The sequence below is a fragment of the Mesoplodon mirus genome (genome assembly GCF_964341445.2).
Source record: "Mesoplodon mirus genome assembly, chromosome: 7".
NCBI lineage: Eukaryota > Metazoa > Chordata > Mammalia > Artiodactyla > Ziphiidae > Mesoplodon > Mesoplodon mirus.
In genome coordinates, this window is record NC_138983.1 from 64,964,802 (window position 1) to 64,986,934 (window position 22,133).

Sequence of the window (22,133 nt, forward strand, 5' to 3'; positions counted from 1 at the left end):
ATTACATGTGTGGCTCACATTATATTTTTGTTGCAGTGGTTCTTAACTGGTGGTGATTTTGCCTCCCCAGGGACATTTGGCAATATTTAGAGACAGTTTATTTTTTGTTTGTTTGTTTGTTTTTTTTGCAGTACGCGGGCCTCTCACTGTTGTGGCCTCTCCCGTTGCGGAGCACAGGCTCTGGACGCGCAGGCTCAGCGGCCATGGCTCACGGGCCCAGCCACTCCGCGGCATGTGGGATCTTCCCGGACTGGGGCACGAACCCACGTCCCCTGCATCGGCAGGCGGACTCTCAACCACTGCGCCACCAGGGAAGCCCTAGAGACAGTTTTGATTGCCATGCTCGGGGGAGAAGGTGATCTAGTTGGGAGAGGCCAGGGTTGCTGCTAAGCATCCTGAAATTCACAGGACAGTCCCCACCCCCAACTATAAAAAATGATGCAGCCCAAAATGTCCATCGTGCCAAAGTTGAGAAACTCGGTTCTATTGGACACTCTTACTTTGGATGATGTAGTCTTGTCTTATGGGCAATGACTCCAAAATCAGAGGCCCTAGGCATAGTAGAAAGAGCATAAATGGCCAGTGTCAGATACCTGCAACCATGGGTAGGTTAGTGAACATTTCAGAGCCTCCATTTCCTCATCTGTAAAATGGGCATAACCCACTTTACAGGTTTCCAGCTAGGCTTAAATGAGATTGACATGTGCCATACCTGTTACATAATAAACCGCCACTAAACAGAAGTTACTATTATTAAAAAACCTGTTTCTTTTACTCTCTGGATCAACTATTGGGATTTCTCCATGCCTCCTGGATTTTTCTATGATACCTGACACTCAACAACTTGGAAACTAAATTCATAATTTCACTCTTCCTCTTCCCTCCCACTCCCTAAATGTATTCTTCTTTCTGACTTGCAGTCTTAGTTCACACTGGCCCCACCCTCCCAGTCTTAGAATCTGAGTCAGTTTCACTTCCTCCTTCTAGCCCCTCAAACCCGAATTTATAATTTGTTAACCTCTCTGGGGTAGGTATGTCTCCTCCACCCCACCTCTCCGTTCCCACCTAGCAGGACCTCTTCACCCAGCCTGAGAGCGGCTGCCTTCCAGGTCCTGCCTCTGCTCTTTCCTCTTCCCTCTGTGTGTGGTTAGTGAACTCCATCTTGCTCAGAAACCCTCAGTGGTTTGTTGTTTTGTTTTGTTTTTGCTGAAGTGGGAGTACTTGTGGGCAGGAAATGTGACATGCCCATCTCCTAGCCCATTTCCTTAGTACCCAACGTGACGCCTAAGAAAAGGTGTTCCTTGAGTGTTTTCTGAATGAATGAATGACCAAATGCATGATAAATAGCCTTTTCTCCTTGGTTCATCCTTGATAGGATCAGGTATTACAGGGAGCTGGGAGAGTGGTTTCCAAATGCCTTATTTTCCTTTTAATAGTTCAGCAGAGCGTAACCCATGACCTCATCTACCTCTTTGCTTCCCCTCTACCCGCCCCCGTCAAGTGTTTAAGCTGGGGAAGCACTTTGTTTGTTCTACCTGGAGGGTTACAGCCATGACGCAGTACACCCGGATCCTGGAAATCCCACCTTCCATATGTGGACTTCCTCAGCCAGCCTGCGGGGTGATGCCACAGTCCTTCCACTGGTCCAGGCCTGCCTCCAGAGAGCAGGTGCCCTAGATGCCCAGGCATGCCTTCCTTTTGGTGGCAGAAAGAATTCCCAAGCAGCTCCCAGCAGGCTGAGAGGAGAGGCTTTCCAGAAACATGTCCTTAAAGATGCTCTGATAGGGCTTCCCTGGTGGCGCGGTGGTTGAGGGTCCTCCTGCCGATGCAGGGGACACGGGTTCGTGCCCCGGTCCGGGAAGATCCCGCCTGCTGCGGAGCGGCTGGGCCCGTGAGCCATGGCCACTGAGCCTGCGCGTCCGGAGCCTGTGCTCCACAACGGGAGAGGCCACAACAGTGAGAGGCCCGTGTACCACAAAAAAAAAATAAAATAAAATAAGATGCTCTGATAAAGAAAACATAGTGTGTTCTTTGGCAGGTTGTAGACATGGGTGGGCAGGATGGTGTAAGTAACATTGGAGTCTCCCAATGTCTAGACACTGTGATCTATTCACAGTTTTGAAAATACTTTAATTACAAGCCACTTTATACTGTAAAGTGACCCCCTTGAAAGCTGTCAAGAGCCTCTGAGTAAGTCTGCTCCCTTCTTTTTTTTTTTTTTTTTTTTTTTTTTTTGCGGTATGCGGGCCTCTCACTGTTGTGGCCTCTCCTGTTGCGGAGCACAGGCTCTGGATGCGCAGGCTCAGCGGCCATGGCTCACGGGCCCAGTCGCTCCGTGGCATGTGGGATCTTCCCGGACCGGGGCACGAACCCGTGTCCCCTGCATTAGGCAGGCGGACTCTCAACCACTGCGCCACCAGGGAAGCCCTGCTCACTTCTTTTGTAGCAGTTGCAAGCGGAGTCAAACCTGTATTACACTGGTGAGAAGGGGTTCCCTGGACTGGAAGGCGTGTGAGATGCTCTAGCCTTCTAAACGTAAATACACAAGGGTTTGTCTCCTGGAGCTGGTGATCCACATTGGGATGTGGGACTTTTCTATATAGCCGTCTTCTGTGGGTTGGGTACCAGATGTATATCCCACCCCCAGGAGGTATATCAAGGTGCGACTGACCAGATGGATTTTCCCTTGGGAAATGTTAAGATTTGCTATCACCTCTAGCTTTGTCACATCTGAAGTTGTTTCCTCTATCTGAGCCTAGCTATTTCATTGGTAAATAAGAGAAAAGCCCCATATATTGCATATATTAGATAATAATGTCTTCCCTCCACTTTTGACAAGTCGAAAGACACTTCACTGCCCATTAGCATGTCTAATCAGCTGCAGACAATCTGTGTACATACTAACTTGATATAATCCCAGGTAAAATAAGCAACAGTGGTAGTTAATAGTTTGGGCCCCAGATTTGAAATTTCAAACCCCTTGGTTTGAAATTTAGCTTTGCCTCTTACCAGATACATGCCTTTGAGCAGTGGGACCTTAGCTTCATCAGAAATGGGGAGAGAAAATAGTTCCTGTCTCATAAGTTAGTTTCTGACTCATTTAATAAGATAATGTATGTAAAGCCCCTAAGACAGTGTCTCAGTAAATATTGGCTATGACACTTCAATTAGCTTTACCCCTGATTTGGGGTAAAGGCATGATTTGATTTTATGCATTTCTTCATTTGGCAAATATTTCATGGCACCTCCTATGGGTCAGGGACTATTCTGGCCTCTGGGTATACAGCATGAGTAAGGGAGAAAAGGCCCCCGCTTTGGTGGAGCTTACATTCCAGAGGGAGAGACACACAGTGAACTAGTTAATAAATAAAAAAGAGCTTTAGGGTTGTGATAAGCACTGTGCAGAAAATAAACAGGGAGATGTGTTGGATTAAATGGGGTGGGGCTGGGGAGGTATCACCGAGGAATGTGATGTTAGGGCTGAGACCTGAACCCAGAGATCTGCGGGAGGGCGTCCCAGGCAGCAGGAGCGGCAAGGGGAACCCAACTGAAAATGGCCTCTGGGCTCCCATGAATATTTTCTTGGGCACCCTAAGGGGAAGGCAATGGTGGGGAAGGAAGTGTCAGACAGGATGATCTAAGCCAGCGGTTGACAAAAATGTCTAAAATATTTACTATCTGGCTCTTTACAGAAAAAGCGCACTGACTTGTGATCTAAAGTCCCTTCCAGGTCAGACGGTGCACGGTGCACGGTGCACGTACCTGTGAGCTCAGGGGGCACAGGGCAACTCGCCAGTGCAGGGGACAGCAGCCCGGCTCCCTCTTGGGTGCCCAGGCTACAAGTGAGGTTCATCCACTTGCTGAAGATGCCCTGATAAAGGCAGTATGCCTGCCCCAAGGGATGCAAACCACTCCCAGCCTTTGAACTGGTAGGATCACAGCATCCGTATCCCTGGATGGACTGGACCACATCTCTTAGGGATCTAAATGCTGATTTCATTCTAGGACTGCTCCTCAGGAAGAAGGGAGGGAGGAGAGGAGCTGTCCACCACTGCTATTGTTGATTGACTGCTTATCCTGTGCTAGGCTAGGCTCTTCTGTGAACAATTCTACAGTTTACTAATTCCATCCCCATAACAACTGTAGTTGGTAGGCAATACCCTTATTCCTCTTTTAGGGTTGAGGAAACTGAGGTCAAGAGAAATGAGTGTAATAAGCTGCTGTGCTCAAAGGCACACAGCTGGCAAATGGCCTGCCAGCTTCAGAACCTGCCCCTTACTTCGCCACCATATGTGCTGTTTCTCGGTGGTGTTCCATCCAAGGGCTGGTAAGTCTTTACCTGTTTGCTTGCCTGAACTAAGGCATGCTTAGACCCCTCAGCCATATTCATTCAGCACCTACCTATGGGGCTAGAGACCCCACAAAAGGAGAATATGAAGGAGGCCAGCGCATCCTTACAGCATATTCATAGGTGTATGCTTACCTACTGCCTCCTTCTTGGGGAATATGCCAGGGCTCTTGGCGGGGTGGTTAGCTGGTCCCGATATGGCTGTGGAGTGGCAGGGGTGGCCTTGTGCTCCTTAGGCTCTCAGCCCAGCTCTGAGCTGGCTGCAGAAACAGCTGCTGGGTTCAGGTAAACAGTCTCTCCTTTGCTGACCTCAGAGCAATAGGAGTTGGTGAACGTGGAACGAACACCTGGCCTCTTCTCATGCAGATCCGTTACCAGGCCCACAGTGGCCTTTCTGTAGAGGCCAGCCTGGGACAAGGCTGCTGCCCCCTGATAGGGTCAGCCTTGCCTGTGGCCATGAGTGGTCATAGGATGAGGTGGCACCAGTGGAGGAGTCTCACCAGGGAGAGAAAAGGGGCCAGAAAGGGACAGCAGACCCTAACGCTTGGGAGAAAAGTGGCAGCGAGGGCAATGTAAAAGAAAGAGCCAGCTGCCAGAGTCACAAGGATCTGGTAGGGACTCCTGGCTCTGCCTTTTATTAGCCCTGTGATCTTAGGCAAGTGTAACACTGTGGATCTGAGTTTGTGCTCCGGAGCTAGAAGCCTGGGTCTGAATGCCAGTTCCTCCTTCCTAACTGCGACGTGACCTTGGGCACTCCAGTTAACCATTATGTGCCTCGGTTTCTTAATCTTGGGTTGTTGTGAGGTTTGAATAAGTTAATACATCTGAAGCACTTAGGTCAGTACTTGATACAGAGTTAGGCTTCAACAAATGCCAGCTTTATTCAGTCACATCGCCTCTGAGTCTCAGTTTCTTAACTATATACCGGGAAAAGCAATGCCACTTTCACAATGGACATGAGCTGGTTGACTTAAAGAAAGCATCTGGGGCTTCCCTGGTGGCGCAGTGGTTGGGAGTCCACCTGCCGATGCAGGGGACGCGGGTTCGTGCCCCGGTCCGGGAGGATCCCACATGCAGCGGAGCGGCTGGGCCCGTGAGCCATGGCCGCTGAGCCTGCGCGTCCCGAGCCTGTGCTCTGCAACAGGAGAGGCCGCAGCAGTGGGAGGCCTGCGTACCGCAAAAAACAAAACAAAACAAAACAAAAAAAAGAAAGCATCTGCTGCAGGTCTGGCATACATGAGATACTCGGGAGATGCTTCTCCTGACCTTAAGTGGCCCCCAGTCTTGGCACTTGTTGAGTGGAAATGTTTCACATTGGATGGATTTTGACAGCTGCTGGTCGCAGCCCTGGCTGGGTTCTCTGGGCTGGGAAGGTGTAGGTGGGTACTCAGCCTTTGTTCTCCTTTCTCACTGGATTGAGTTACCCTTGACGTTGGCCCCTCTCAGAAGTCGCTAAGTCCTGGACGGGAAGGGGTGTCTTGCCATTGCTGTAGTTTTCCTACTGGATCCTGCCAGTGCCTGCTGCTGTCACTGCCACCACACCAGCCTGGTCCACCCAGGGCCTTGCTGAGGACTCTCACCTCTCTTTTTTCTTATCATCACTGAACACTTAACCTGGGTCAGGCTAGTTGCTTGGGATGCAAAAGTGAGCCAGACATACCTCTACTTTTGAAGAGGTCACAGGAGGTCAGATAGACACACTTGAAAAAGAATTAAAAATCACTAAGAAATGGAGCAATGGAGGGTGTGGGGATTCCTCACCTGCCACCTCCCTCTCCCTAACTCCCTGCAATTGGTCTCTAGAGCAGTGGTTAAAGGCAGGAAGGATTCCTGGAGCCAGGCACCTGGGTTTGAATCCTGGCTCCAGCACTTAAAAGTTACAGCTGGGGCTTCCCTGGTGGCGCAGTGGTTGAGAGTCTGCCTGTCGATGCAGGGGTACACGGGTTTGCCCCGGTCCGGGAAGATCCCACATGCCGCGGAGCAGCTGGGCCCGTGAGCCATGGCCGCTGAGCCTGCGCGTCCAGAGCCTGTGCTCCGCAACGGGAGAGGCCACAGCAGTGAGAGGCCTGCGTACCGCAAATAAAAAAAAAAAGTTAGGGCTTCCCTGGTGGCGCAGTGGTTGAGAGTCCGCCTGCTGATGCAGGGGACACGGGTTCGTGCCCCGATCCCGGAAGATCCCACATGCCGCGGAGCGGCTGGGCCCGCGAGCCATGGCCGCGGAGCCTGTGTGTCCGGAGCCTGTGCTCCGCAACGGGAGAGGCCACAGCAGTGAGAGGCCCGCGTACAGCAAAAAAAAAAAAAAAAAAAAAAAAAGTTACAGCTGTGAAATTGGCAGGATGGGTGTGGGTTGTTGAGAATAAAGGACTCTGAGTGCTGGCTATTATTATTGTAATGTTTAAAAGCAAAAGCTCACTAAGTAACTAAAAAGAAAGAGAGAAAGTGATAAATATGAACTTGTGTATCTGTTTCTGGAGGCTAGATTGTTCGTGTATCTTAGCTCTACTTTTTTCTCTACATATGGATTATAACTGGCCCTAGAGTTTTTAGCTTTGAATATATCTAGACTCAGCCTGTCTCAGAAGTCTCCTTCCCTTATTTCTCCTAAAGGAATGTGAGATTCCTCCACACCCTTTTCTCGGGGCGGGGGTGGGGTCTTAGAAGGGCCTGTGGCTTCTGCTCTCCCAAAGGGAGGAAAGGGAGTCAAGGCAGCTGGCTGGTCAAGCCCTGCCCTGTGACTAGAAGCTCCTTGCTGATAACAGTGTACACCAAGATGTCAGCACCAGAGCCCAGGGGCAAGAACTCACCAGGTCCACTGAAGAAAGACCATTGATGGGGAGAAAACCGATGCTGTAAGAAGCAACACATATTGTAAATTGTCACAGCAAATGGTATGTTTAGATGTGTACATTTTTTGTATGTAAATTTTACCTGAAAAGAAAAAACTTGAATAATGTATTCCTTTTTTATTATTTATTGAAGTATAGTTGATTTACAATGTTGTGTTAATTACTGCTGTACAGCAAAGTGACTCAGTTATATATATATATATATTGGGTTGGCCCAAAAGTTCGTTTGGGTTTTGCTATAACATCTTATGGAAAAACCCAAACAAACTTTTGGGCCAACCCCAATACATTCTTTTTCATATTCTTTTCCATTATGGTTTATCACAAGATATTGAATATAGTTCCCTGTGCTGTACAGTAGGACCTTGTTTATCCATTCTATGTATACCAGTTTGCATCTGATAATCTCAAACTCCCAGTCCATCCCTCTCATCCCCCTCCCCTTGGCAACCACCAGACTGTTCTCTATGTCCCTGATTCTGTTTCTGTTTCATAGATAGGTTTGTGTCATATTTTAGATTCCACATGTAAGTGATATCATATGGTATTTGTCTTTCTCTTTCTGACTTACTTCACTTAGTATGATAATCTCTAGTTGCATCTATGTTGCTACAAATGGTATTATTTCATTCTTTTTTATGGCTGAGTAGTATTCCATTGTATATATGTACCACATCTTCTTTATCCATTCATCTGTCAGTGGACATTTAGGTCGTTTCTATGTCTTGGCTATCGTGAATAGTGCTGCTGTGAACATGGGGGTGCATATATCTTTTTGAATTATAGTTTGGTCTGCATATATGCCCAGGAGTGGGACTGCTGGATCATATGGTAGCTCTATTTTTAGCTTTTTGGGGAACCTCCATACTGTTTTCCATAATGGATGCACCAATTTACATTCTCACCAACAGTGTAGGAGGGTTCCCTTTTCTCCACACCTTCTCCAGCGTTTGTTACTTGTAGACATTTTTTTTTTTTTTTTTTGCGGTATGCGGTCCTCTCACTGTTGTGGCCTCTCCCGTTGCGGAGCACAGGTTCTGGACGCGCAGGCCCGGTGGCCATGGCTTACGGGCCTAGCCGCTTCACGGCATGTGGTATCTTCCCGGACCGGGGCACGAACCCGTGTCCCCTGCATTGGCAGGCGGACTCTCAACTACTGCGCCACCAGGGGAGCTCTGTAGACTTTTTAATGATGGCCATTCTGACCAGTGTGAGATGGTAGCTCACTGTAGTTTTGATTTTCATTTCTTTTCATGTGCCCATTGACCATCTGTATGTCTTCTTTGGAGAAGTGTCTCTTTAGGTCTTCTGCCCATTTTTCAGTTGGGTTGTTTTTTAGTTGTTGAGTTGCATGAACTATTTTTTGTATATCTTGGAAATTAAGCCCTTGTCAGTTGCATCATTTGCAATATTTTTTCCCATTCTGTAGGTTGTCTTTTTGTTTTGTTTATGGTTTCCTTTGCTGTGCAAAAGCTTGTAAGTTCGATTAAGTCCCATTTGTTTATTTTCATTTTCATTTCTATTTTCTTGGGAGACTGACCTATGAAAACATTGGTATGATTTATGTCAGAGAATGTTTTGCCTATGTTCTCTTTTAGGAGTTTTATGGTGCCATGTCTTCTGTTTAAGTCTTTAAACCATTCTGAGTGTATTTTTGTGTATGTTGAGAGGTTGTGAAGAACTTTAATAATTATTGAACTCTAGTTAATTAGATTTGTATCCTGAAGTATTTGGGAAGGAATGTACTGATTCAGCGATTTCATTGAAATGCACCAAAAAATAAGCTAAATTGATGAGTGGGTAGAGAGGTGGGTGGATGGATGAATAGATATATGATAAAGCAAGGAGACTAAAATCTAATCATAGAACCTAGGTGGTGGGTATTTGGGTGTGCACTAAAATGCTTTCAACTTTTCTATTTATTTGAAAATTTTTATAATAAGATATTGCAAAAAATATTGTAAAGCTACTTGATTGAAAACAAAAAAAAAATCCATCATGGAAAAATGTACACGTAGATGCTGGGAATATTTACAAACGTTTAAAATGCTGGAAAGCTGGATGTTAATATGAAGAAAAATAAAACTAGTCCTATATATTTTCTGCAATATATTCCCTTTTTTGTATTATAAAATAGCCATATATATATATATATGAATGTTGCAGGCAGAGTGCAAAGAAAGCAAAAAGACCCTGTGTGTGCTTAGGGAGACCGTTACGGCTGGAGTGCAGAGAGGGAGGGGGGTGGGTAGGAGCTGAAGACAGAAGGGAAATTGGAGGGCAGTGTCATGTAGGGTCTTTTTTTTTTTTTAATAAATTTATTATTTTATTTTTGGCTGCGTTGGATCTTTGTTGCTGCACGCGGGCTTTTCTCTGGTTGCGGCGAGCGGGGGCTACTCTTCGTTGCGGTGCGCGGGCTTCTCATTGCGGTGGGTTCTCTCATGGGCTGTGTCCTGGAGGGACCCTTTCTTGACCAAACCTGTCCCTTCCACAAATGTCTCCAGTAGTCACAGGTGGTCCCAAACCATCTAGCATTCTTGGTCTCTGTTTCCCTTTCTCTAGTTCCCAACCAGACAGCCTCCTGAGGTTTGGGAACAGGAACCTTCTCTTGCATCCTCTGCCATCCCACAGAGCGGTCTCAATGGTCTTACCTATCTAGTTGAGGAGGGAACATGCTAACACTACCACATAAGGCCCAAGGTAACCTGGAAGAATCTATATAGGATTATGATTTCAAGTACAAACTCTGGGATCTGAGTTTAGTTGTCAACCTAGTCCTGTGACCACAGTTAAGTCATTTAACCTTCCTAAACTCCAATTTTCTCATCTGCCAAATGGCGACGCATTGTGTCCAGTTCAGGGTTATTGTAGGAAGGAAATGAGGTGCCTATGTTACAAAGTGCTTAGCACCGTTCTTGCACAATAGAAGCAGGCAGTAAGTGGGAGCTCTGATTTTCATTATGGCTATTATCAATACTGTCACTACTCTTGCTCTTCCCAATATGGGATGGACAGGCACGTGCAAAGGTGGGACGGAGTTGGCACTGTTGATGACGTACTTCGGCATCTGAAATGAAAGGAGTCGTGGGCTGCTCATCTCTTACGTTGGTGGGGGGGGAGATTCCTGGGAACTCATGCCTTAGATCGGGGGACATGCAGGAGGTATGAACAGCACCCGGAGGCAGGAAGCACAGCCTTGATGATTGTACTTCTGACTCCCAAACAGGGGGTCCAATCTGAGTGTACTTACAAGGCCCAGGGACAGGATGTTTGCAAATGAAACTGAAAATCCAGACCCCATGGTCACTGGTTACAGTTGCTCATACAAGGGTTAGAGCACCGGCTCAGGTTGAAAGGGAGGAACAGAGAGGAATGGAATGTTTCTCAGAGCAATTCATATTATTGTTTTGAGAGCAGGCAGGGAGGACAGGATATCTTTCTTCATTTCCTCTCTGTAAATTTCTGTTAGTAAGTGGTGGTAATTGTTACCCAGAAATAACTGGGTGTGACCCAGATACAGGAGAGTCAGACCAGGCCAGGGGCAGGGCCGTGTCAAGTCAGATGAGGGTTTGCTTCTCACCAGAGTGGCCCTTGAAGTTGCTGTGAAGAGTCAGGTCTGCCCCCCCCCGCCCCAGAGATTTCTCCATCCTCGGCTCGAACCGTAAGTGGCTGCATCTCTCGTAAGCCCTCCTAACTTAGCACTGTGAGGCTGTGAGGCCAGGCCCCCCAGATTAGCACGTGGAAGGCACCTAGGATCCGATGACTGTCTGTCCTGCGATTCTGAATGAGCTGTTTTTACTTGTGGTAACCCAGTAACAGTCAGGGCTTTCCTGCCTGGGTTTAGATAAGTGGCCTGCCCTAAGAACTGGTGAACCTGCGAAGCCACGCCAGGAAACGTGAGGGCACGTCCCAGGAACCAGAGCACTGCCCGGGGAGCTGGCCTGCGGGTCAGCATGCCGGGAGGGCTGCTGCTACCAGGGAGATGGCACCACACGTGACCTTGTGTCACTCAGCTCACTGCCAGGTCTCCGGAGGCACTAGAGAGGCTGCCACTGTCCATGCCCAAACCGCCACTGCCGTGGCACCTGCCTAAGTGGCTTCCCAGGACTTGCAGGGGCTCTAGCTTCGTCCAGCCTGTAAATTTCCATCCCAGGGAAGCTCAGCTCAGACACAGGCTCAGGCCTTCCATGCAGAGGCCCTGTGCACTCAGACTGAACACAGCTCCGTTCAGGAGGCCCACGTGTGCTGGGTGCAGGGAAGGAGCGAAAACTGGCCTCCCTTCATCCTGACCACACCCCCTGCGGTCTATCCTCACGGTCAGACAAGCAGTTCAGAGCAGTTCAGGCTTTGGACCCACACTGCCTGGGTTCGTGTCCAAACTTGACCACTTCCTCATTAGGTGACCCACCTTGGAGCAATTTCTGACCCTCTGTTGCCTCCATTTCTTAGCTCAAATATGGGGGTAATAACAGTACCTGGAGCAAGTTGCTTAACTTTTCGATGCCTCAGTATCCTCACGTACAAAGTGGAGATGGTGATGACATTTATCTCATATATAGGGCAGTTGGAAGGATGAAATACATGAAATGATGAGGACAGTGCCTCGCAAGTAGAAAGTGCTGAGTGTGGTACAGTTTAGATCCTATAATCATCCTTTTCAGTGAGGCGCAGAGCCTGGGTGAGTGAGCTTGTGAATGGCAGACCCTGGTCTGCCTGCTGCCTGCAAGTGCTGGCTTTCTCTGCCCCACCCCACTGGGCTGTCTGCACACGGAGCCCCCAAGAAAGCTGGAGGCAGAATTCAGAAGTGGAAATCAAGCCTCCAGACGGCTAACCCTGGCTTAGCCCCTGCTCCGCTCAGCGGCTCCCTCCGGGGACCGATCCTTCTAGCATTCCTGGCACCAGTCCCAGCACACCTACCCACTTAGGGGTTGGAAGGTGCACCGTGCCACCAAGAAGCGGGTAGTGCTTGTGGGGCTCCCCTGGGAGAGCACAGGGGTCCTGTGTGAGCTGGGGCTACCCCAGCCCTGTGCCTTGACAGTGGGTGAGGCCCCTCATCCCCTCTTCCCACCCTTTGATAAATAGATGATCTTTCCATGTGGTGTTTGTCTCTCTCCATGAATGTGGAGGTGGTCTAAGCACTGCCAAGCTTATCTATACAGTGGACTTCCTGCTGGTGTTGGATCTGCCCTGCTCCCCACTGCGTAATAAATTTATGTCGCCTGAGCACACAGATCTGCTGACATCGGTGATCCTGGTGGCCTTGGCAGACTCCAGCTCCCCCAGCCTGGGTGGGAAATGCAGACATAAACCCTAGCTGACATGAACCGAACATCCTGGTTACAGATGGACAGCAAGAACTGGGTGGGCCGTGAGGGTGTGGGAAGTTCATTCATCCATCAGTTCTTTACTGAGGCCTCCTGTGTGCCAGGCCCTGTACTGGACACGGGGACAGCTTTTGAGGAGCTTTTACACTGGCCTGGGAATCAGATGCAGATAATTATAGCACGTGGAGCTTAGTTCTGGGGTAGCACTAAGGACAGGGCCTGTGGGAGGAATGTATAATCTAATTTGGGGCTCGGCCTCAGGGCTGAGTTTTAATGAAAAATTTTTGTTACTTGGCACCGAGTCCTTAGCAGTGAAGCCCGGATGTGTCTGGGAAAGGTGGAGAGTTCCTTTGGGTTGAGTTATCACAACGCTTTGCATTCGTGGTCTGTTTGCACTATGCTCACCATCCAGAGCATCAACTATGGGCAGGCCAGGGGAGCCCTCTTCTCGCCCGCTCTTCTGCCCAGGCACGTAGCAGCCGCGGTTTTCGGCTTCTTGTCAGAACTCCGAGTTCCCATGTTAATCATAACAAGTGTGCTCCTAGAGGAATGGGCCTGGCCTCGGCCAACAAGCCCTCTCTCCTGTCTTGATAACATCTGTACCGAATTTTCTCCCTTTATGTAATTAGGCCCATTGGTATTTGCTTTGGGTATGACTGGCGTCTCTGAAATTTCAGGCCCGAAGTATGAGCGGGCGCCCAGGGTGGTGGGAAAACTGAGCTTTCATCAGTGGGATTTCAGGTTTAGCTGGGAGGGTCAGAAACGGTACGCCAGCTACTGTTTGTGTGAGAAACGTACAGCAGCCCCCCAGCTGGTGGGAGTGGGATCCCCTGCCTGGCCCCGGGAGTGGTGCTGGGTCAGGCCTGGTAGATGATAGAAGGATGCAGGAGGGCTCCCTTCCTGCCCTTCTTCACCCCACATCCTCCTACCCCACTCCATCCCTGGCCCGGGAGTGACCGAACTCAGCAAAAGGGAAAAGATGCGCTAACTGCAAAGAAATGCAGTGAATCTAGACTTAACCCCGAAGCCAACCTCAGAGTGTCGGGGTTTGGAGTCTTGCTTTGAAATGCCCGTCATGGTCTGGCTATGTCTGAGCCAGAGGAGCTGTTTGGGGTGTGAGATAAAGAGGGAAGCTGGGCTTGGGGGAGTTGGTTCTCTGCAGTCAGCTCCAACCAGAAAGGAAGCAAAAGGATTTGCATACCCGCTCCCTGTCTCTGGAGTGAATTGTATCTCAGTGGTGACTTCATTTCCCCTAACAGAGTTTCCACCAACTCTCTGGGAGGTTCAAACGAGTAAGCCACACTGATTGTGGTGTGGGAGCTTCTGATATGCTTATTTGCAGTTCCCCTCTGGGAGTCTGGAGGCCCCAGATGAGTGATAACTGGATGATGGAATATAGCTAGGGGAAGGGGAATGCATTTTTTTAAGATAAGTTTTGATCCCAAGCAGAAGGGATGTTTCCAGATGCCTGTGCAATGTCAAGCAGTGAGGTGTGGATGCAGATCTCCTTCCCTGTGACTTTGCTGGGGTATCCCCAGTTAGTTAGACCCCCTAGTTGAACTCCTGCCTCTTGAAGGTGGTTCAGGAATTGCCTGGGAGTAGGGCAGGCTGCTGCATGGGGATGTCTCTCAGCCAGAATATCACCATTTTCCCATTTTTATTGGATTGGTGCTGCACATAAGATTTCATTTGAATGGAAGGACTTTTGCCCAGTGTAACTAGTTCGGTAGGTCATTATGTGTCTTCCCTTCTTTCCTAAGTGGCTGTAGCTTCCTTGGGGAAGGACCCTTGTCTTGTTCAGCGTGACAGGGTCCACTGAGACCTAGCATGGGAGTTGAACAGAATCCTGTTTTGTCACCTCTGCCCACACGGCCCCAGTGCCTACAGGGCCAAGACCATACTCCTTCACTTGACATTTCAGACTCTCAGCGTCTAGTTCCAGACCAATCCTTGTCTCTTTTCTCTCCTTTCCCCCAAAGTATCCTTCTCTCCATCCACCTTGAACTAAGAGGTTAAATGCCAGAGCTGGGATTTAAGCGCAGTTCAGTTTAACTCTGAACCTCACGTGTATCTTACTGTGCCCCCCCCAAATCCTTTTACCTCTGTGTCCCTCACGGGGTTTGGCACAGTGCCTGGTGTGTGGTAGGCCCACAGGTAATGTACATCGGATGGATGAATGGCGGGTCCTGACAGGTGCTCGGTTTGCACTCACTGGTTGATTTGGGTGGATGGGGGTTTGCTCCCCAGTTACGCTGCTGACTAGGGGCTTGTGTCTACAAGGTTAGAGGTTGCTGAGTGCCTCTCTCCTCTCTCCCCTCTGCAGTGTCTCATCATTGGAGGAGGACCATGTGGTTTGCGCACTGCCATTGAACTTGCCTACCTGGGGGCCAAAGTGGTCGTGGTGGAGAAGAGGGACACCTTCTCCCGGAACAATGTGCTGCACCTCTGGCCTTTCACCATCCATGACCTGCGAGGCCTGGGAGCCAAGAAGTTCTATGGGAAGTTCTGTGCCGGCTCCATCGACCATATCAGTGAGTGGAGCCACTGGTGACACCCCATGTGGGGAGGGGGCTGACCCTGGGTTGGGTATTTCTCCACATTGTGGAGACCCTAGGATATTTCATCTTGCAGGTCTCTGGGGGCTCCACACATCCAACTGGCAGACATTTAATTCCAGGCCCTGTGCTGTGCCCCACTAGGCTGGAAGCACTATGAGGCCAGGGATCATGGTATGTCTCATTCACCAGAGTATCTCCAGGGCATAAAAGAGTACTTGACACATAGTAGATGCTCAGTAGACTTCTTTTGAATGAATTAATGAAATATGGGAAACAGAGGCAGAGGTAAGTAACAGAGTCTGCACCCTCAGAGAACTCACTGAGGTTCTGTCAATAATAAAATGTGCTTTAACAGAGCAGTCGGACTTGCTAAAGGAGCTCAGAAGAGGGAGCCACATAAAACCATTCAATGGGCCAGGTTGTCAGGGACCTCTTGGGTAAAGGAGTTGGGACACCGTGTTGCCTGTTTGGGGAACCAGGGCAGGTTTTAGAACAGAGGAATGCCACTATTGACAGATCCTGTACCAGGTTTCCTTGAACTCTAAAAAGAGAGAGGCCATTGTGAAGGGGGTTCATCCAGAAAAGAAAGGGAATTGGGAACGTGGATTTCAGGTACCGGGCCATCCCTGAATGCTTAGGTGGGGCAAGGTGAGCACCGAGGCCTCCCGCTCTGACGTTACTTAGCCTGGGTCTCTCGAGGCAAGATCTGTGCAGACAGGCTTTGGAAGAGCAGCCTCCCTCCCTTGCAGGGAGGAGGTCTTGAGCCATTTTCTATACAGCAATCATGACTCATAAAAGGGAAGTTAAAGAGAGTTCAAGCATTTGAATAGATTTGGGTCCAAAATCTGTCTTGTCCATTTTCTGTGTGACTTGGCTCAGATTCTTTATCTTCTTCCAGCCCCAGTTTTGTCTCCCCTAAATGTGATTGATGCCTGCCTACCAGGAGGGCTGAGAGGATTAAATGAGACCTCATGTGTGAAATGTGCTGTCTCTGTGCCTGGCAGGTCGTAGGTGCTCAGAAAGTGCTTTGCATTCAGTGGGGTACAGTGAGCAAGAAGCAGTCGGGATCCCTAAACCAGAATTAATTCAGAGCTGCAGTCTCTCAACCAGTGAGTGGAAGGAGAACCCTGAGAGCCATGTTCTTATGAGGACAGGCACTGATGGGAAAAGGGTGTAGGGTTAGGGCGGGAACAACTGGAGAGAATTATCAGCCAGACAGGGTGTAATTCAGTCAGATACAGAAGAACTTACCAGCAGTGGCCCAGGGTTTGTTCCCACTCTGGGATGAGAAAATTCCAAGAGTCCACTGGAAAGAAATTTGGATTTGCCCAGAAAGCTGCAGTGTCAGCTTTCCAGATATTCCTTACCACCCACAGAAGAATGTATATTGGTACCAATTTAGGATGACAACATTATGCACCACTTTCCCATCGAGCCTTGCTGAGAGGTAGAGCTGGGCATCAGGAGGTCCCAGGCTGCCAGGCTGCCTTGACGGCCGGGGGCCCCTCACTGCCTCATTAATGGGGCCCCCCATTTAACCCCTAGTCCTTGGAAATATGCCAGCATGCAGAAGCACTGGCAGGACTCTGGAACGGAGATTCAAACGTTCAGAGTGATCATGGTCAAGGGCAGCTCTAATACCTGCGAGAAGAGAGGCAGGGAGAATTTATTGAGCACCTACTGGGCGCCAAAACCAGACAGACTAAGAACGTTGAAACTATGAGGAGAGGCCAGGCCTCCCCCACGGCCTGTTTCCAGGCAGGAGGTGAGTTGGGTTCTTTAAGCCCCAGCTGATCGGCTTCCTTTCAGCCTGACCGTGGTCTCCAGCCCCAGCTGTGACCTGGTCCTTGGCACTGCTCCGCAATTCCCCACTTGTCCTGTGTCAGCATCCTCCTCTAGTTCCCAGTGCTGACGGGCACTCCCCATCCCAGCCCCCTCTCCTTCCTCCTGCCCTCGCCTCTCCCCAGTACCCATTCCTTCCTCTCACCCCAAGGCCAGAGGCCGAGCTGACCACTTCCTCTCCAACTCTAGGCCCTCTTGCTTTCCTTCCCTCCTTTCACCTGCCCTTACCTCACACTGCCCTCCAGTCCTCTGATAGAGCCCATTACTTTTCTTCATCTCAAATTGTTTATTCTAGAAAGAGGCAACATAGACTTTGCTTATACTTTCTACTCATGCCACCTTCCATTGTGGTCTGATTTTTTCCCGCCACTGTGCTAAAGAAATTCCAGAAGCTTCCCAACCTCCTGTGCCCTGGCCTCCTGTAGTCTTCATTTTTCTTAATCTCTCCATGGGATCTGGTATCTTGGTCCCTCCTCCCTCGGCTTTCAGGACTGCAGCTCAGGGCCTGTTCTGCAACCCAGCTTGCCCCCAGCCCCCAGGCCCTGCCCCATTCTGTTTACGCCTGTTTCCTCTGTTAGACAGTGTTCCATGTCTCCTGGGCCTAGCATGGCCCCTGGCACATGGTAGCTGTTCAATAAATGTTAAATGAGCAAAGCCCACAAAATACAGAGGGACCCAGAGATAATTTGAAACTTTATGCTCTCAGAAATGTATTTGAAGGCATGCCCATTTGTGCTCAATGGCAGGAACAAAATAGAGAAACAAGGAGCCACTCCTTGGGGGAGTTTAGGAGAGTGGGTAGGAGGTGGGAAACCATGAGCCCAGCTTTGTGGGGAGGAGCCACCACCCCACCCCTTACCCTGGATGGCTGAGAGCTTAGGTAGAGTCCCCCACAGGGTGAGCCGTTTGCTCTCTGACTTTACGTATTGGCTCTTTGCTGTCTCTCTGTTTACGCCTCTTTCCATCTTCATTTTATCAAACCCACAGCCCAGTTCAGGAAGGAGGCAGGAAAGAGAGAGCCACCATCATTATAGGATTACCTAACAGCTAGAGCACAGTCTCGGAAACAGATCTGTGTCCACATTCCAGTTTTGCTCCTGTGTGAGCTTGCACAAGTCACTTAGGCTTGTTGAGCCTTAATTTCTCATCTCTAAAATGAGAATAGAGAATTCCCTGGCGACCAGTGGTTAGGACTCCACGTTTTCACTGCTAAGGGCCCGGGTTCAATCTCTGGTTGGGGAACTAAGATCCGGCAAGCCAGAGAAAAAAGTTTTTTTTCATTAGAAAAAAAATAAAATGAGAATAATTACCCGGAAAGGCCACTGTAAGGGTTAAATGAGAAAGCACTGTAAGGGTTAAATGAGAAAACACAGAGTGCTTAGCACATAATTAGTGTTCAGTAATGATCGTTATTGGTACAGGCATACCTTGGAGAAATTGCAGGTTCAGTAATAGTAACATCAAAGATCACTGATAACAGATCACCATAACAAACACAATAATAATGAAAAAGTTTGAAATGTTGCTAGAATTGCCAAAATGTGACACAGAGATACAAAATGAGCAAATGCTGTTGGAAAAATGACACTGGGAGTACTTGCTTTGATTCAGGGTTGCCATAAACCTTCAATTTGTAAAAAATGTAATATCTGGGAACTGCAGTAAAGCAAAGTGCAATAAAATGAGGCATGCCTCTGTATTGCTATGCTCAGAAATCATTGAGCAGTGATAATACAGTGTTCTGTATACAGGAGACACTCAGACATTGCTACTGACAGTTCATCTCTTCCCCTCAGGTATTCGTCAGTTGCAGCTCATCCTGTTCAAGGTGGCCTTGATATTGGGGGTTGAAATCCATGTGAATGTGGAGTTCGTGAAGGTTCTAGAGCCTCCTGAAGATCAAGAAAATCAAAGTACAGTATAATTTTCCTTTCAGTCTAGAAATCAGATATTGCAAAACGGAAATCATATTTGCAGCTTCTAGAGGATGTTCCTGTTAAGGTCATTCTTTTTTTTTTTTTTTTGCGGTACGAGGGCCTCTCACTGTTGTGGCTTCTCCCGCTGTGGAGCACAGGCTCCGGACGCACGGGCTCAGTGGCCATGGCTCACGGGCCCAGCCGCTCCGCGGCATGTGGGATCCTTCCGGACTGGGGCACGAACCCATGTCCCCTGCATCGGCAGGCGGACTCTCAACCACCACGCCACCAGGGAAGCCCAAGGTTATTCTTATTGAGAGCTGTTTGGCATAATTTCATCAAAGGATATTTTACCTTTGTGGACCATTGCTGTCACTTGAGCTTTGCTCTTCAGCTCCCAGGGGATTTATTATTAAGTATTTAACATGTAATTTGGTTACCCTGTCACTACGAGGCAGTGGTTTGACAGATGAAGTCTAAGTAGTAAGTAGGAAAAAGACATAGATTCGGTTGTCTGATAAAGTTCATTCGCAATACTCTTCAAGCTGTGTGTATACACACATAGATATGTGGATATACTTATTATACCCACATGATATTTTAAAATCCAGTAAAGAAAGTGAAGTTTCTAGAGCAAATATGAAATAAATGTTTAAAATATTATTTAGTATATAATATTTTTAAGCTTTATTGAAGAATAATTTACAAACCACAAAATTCACCCATTGTAGGTATGTCTTATTTAGTAATTCATCTGTTGTTCCTATTAGTATATTTATATAAATTCTGATCTTTTATATGTATTGTGGTCAGAGAGCTTGTTCATGATGCCTCTGCATCTTACTTACTATCAAACTCTTCTGCTGCTGGGCCGGGCTTTCAGTTTTTGGTCCAGCTTCATGTCAGGGACCTCATAGTTTCACATGCAGGTTACAACTCTGATTTCTCCCATCCTCTGCCCAGAATATTGAGAATTTAGGGGAGATGTTAGTTGGCTTTTGCGGCAGGACAGCAGCTGTAATTTAACTTTGAGACCTGTGTGCTCTTAACCTTTCCCAGACCCCTAGTGGGTGTTAAATCCTAATTATGGGTAACCAGCAAGATTGCACCTGAAAATGGTTTCAGAAAAGACTGTGTATTGCCCAACAAGAACGTTTGAGCATAATAAAGTAGTAATTCACGCTGGTTTCATTATACCCTGCACAAGCTTTTAGTTCTGTTTAGCAATGGGAGGGGACCAAGGAATGGGGGGATACAGAGAGAACGTGGTAGAACCTGTTGAGATAAATAAGGTGCAAGTGAGACTGGTGTGAGGATCGTTAGGATAGACTCCCACCCTTTATAGAAACCAGTAAAACCAGGCGTGGAGTTAGCACTGCTGGTTTACCTTGTCCTGGATTGAACTGAAGCTAAAGCCAGAAGGACTCCAAATTCAAGTGTGAATCTGGACAGCTTGGGTCTTTCCGCCGGAGCCTCTGTCTGGGGTGCCCATACCTGTGGCATTATCCATTTCTCACGACCAACACAGAGGGCGTGTAATCACTCTGTCCTGCCATCTCTCACTGCCAACTCATCTCATTTTTCTGTCCTGGCAGAAATTGGCTGGCGGGCAGAATTTCTCCCTGCAGACCACTCTCTGTCAGAGTTTGAGTTTGATGTCATCATTGGAGCTGATGGCCGCAGGAACACGCTGGAAGGTGAAGACTCTTCTTCTTCCTGGGGCTGAGGATGGAGGGATGGGAGTGGGAAAGGGTATATCAGCAAGGGTGTGGAGAAGGGGGGCAAGATGGCAGGTGCCAAAGCTGGATGGGGGTCTTGATAGAAGGCTAGACTGCCCTGCTGTGCCTGAGGCTGAGTGTTTAGAGAACAGCCTTTAATTCTTTCTGAACCTCTGTTTTCCCAACTATAAAATATGGATAATAGAACCTCTCAGCACATTGCTATAAGGGCCGGGAAAATGTAAAAATATTTTATAAAAGAAAAGTACCATGGAAATTAAAAGAAAAAATCAACATACATTTACTGAGCATCTGCCAGTGTGAATACCATGGTGCTAACTAAGCACTTTCATACTTCTTCCAACTAAGAGAACCATTTTCATACTCTTCATGGTACTGGTTTACTGTGAAGTATAATACCCCAGAAGGAGGACCCCATCTCTTCTCATAACTTTAAAGCATGCTCACCACTGGGCAGTAAGATAAGTTTTGCCCAAACTGTCAAAGAACAAAACAGTGCCTCTTTACTTCTAAATTTGGAAGCATTAACATGTTTTTAGGGAAGAATCTAGTCAGGCTGAGAGAGGAAGAAATGCCATTGCTGAGAAACGCCTTCAGTCACCTCCACCCCAGCCCCAAGGTTAATTGGTGCACAGGTTATACTAATTTGCGCCAGCTGTACTAATTTAAGACCCTGGGTTGAGGACAAAGTGGTCCCACATGGCATCTCTTGGGCTGGGGACAGGTCTGCTTTTTGAGCTTGTCCTGCTCAAGGGCTGCAGGCTGCAGGTGTCTGCTGGGGAGGGCACCTTCTCTGAGGACAGAACACCCTCCCTAAACTAGGGCTGATCTCACAGAACTCAGGATGCGTAGTCCGCCTAGCTGAGGCACTTCCCACCTGCTATACACCCGCTGCTCCTTTCCTCTTTCTTCACTTCCATACCCACTCCCTCGCCCCAAGCAATCAATAACGGATATCAAACAAAAAAATTTTAAGCTGCCAACCTGAATGCTGTACTGTTAGAATTTTTGAGCCCATTCTGATGGTTTGAGAAAACTGTAAGTGTGAATATAAAAATCCAGGATCCATGCTCAGCTTGAGGGATGGTTTGATATTTTGTGAACATGAAAAGCAGGGCGGGAAGGGGGAGAACCACTTGAGCAACTGAGGACCAGGTAAGCGACTAGAGCAGGGCTCTCAATGGGCACTATTGGCAATTGGGGGCCAGTTTTTGTGGTGGGGACTGTCCTATGCATTGTAGGATGCTTGGCGGCACCCTCAGTTGTGGCGACCAGAACCGTTTCCACACTTGGCCAAATGCCCCTGGGGGGCAAAATCACCCCAGTTAGATACTGGAGACTAGTGACCATTTTGACCATTTCCACAAAGGTCTAATGAAGAACCAAAATGAGGGAGTAATGAATAGAAACCCAAGGGTTTTATTTATTTACTTATTTCATTTATTTTATTTTTGGCTATGTTGGGTCTTCGTTGCTGCGCGCGGGCTTTCTCTAGTCATGGCGAGCGGGGGCTACTCTCCATTTCGGTGTGTGGGCTTCTCATAGCAGTGGCTTCTTGTT

At 48.3% G+C, this 22,133-nt stretch overlaps 1 protein-coding gene across 4 annotated transcripts in view; it reads left to right on the forward strand.

Annotated features, from left to right (window-relative positions):
• MICAL2 (microtubule associated monooxygenase, calponin and LIM domain containing 2) overlaps positions 1-22,133 on the forward strand; it is a 226,124-nt gene that overhangs the window by 73,236 nt on the left and 130,755 nt on the right. For all 4 annotated transcript variants that reach the window (XM_082629277.1, XM_082629275.1, XM_082629274.1 and 1 more), the window contains 3 exons: positions 14,842-15,049; positions 18,715-18,831; positions 20,430-20,531. In XM_082629277.1, the coding sequence (XP_082485403.1) occupies positions 14,842-15,049; positions 18,715-18,831; positions 20,430-20,531 (427 nt within the window). The remainder of the gene's footprint in view (positions 1-14,841; positions 15,050-18,714; positions 18,832-20,429; positions 20,532-22,133) is intronic.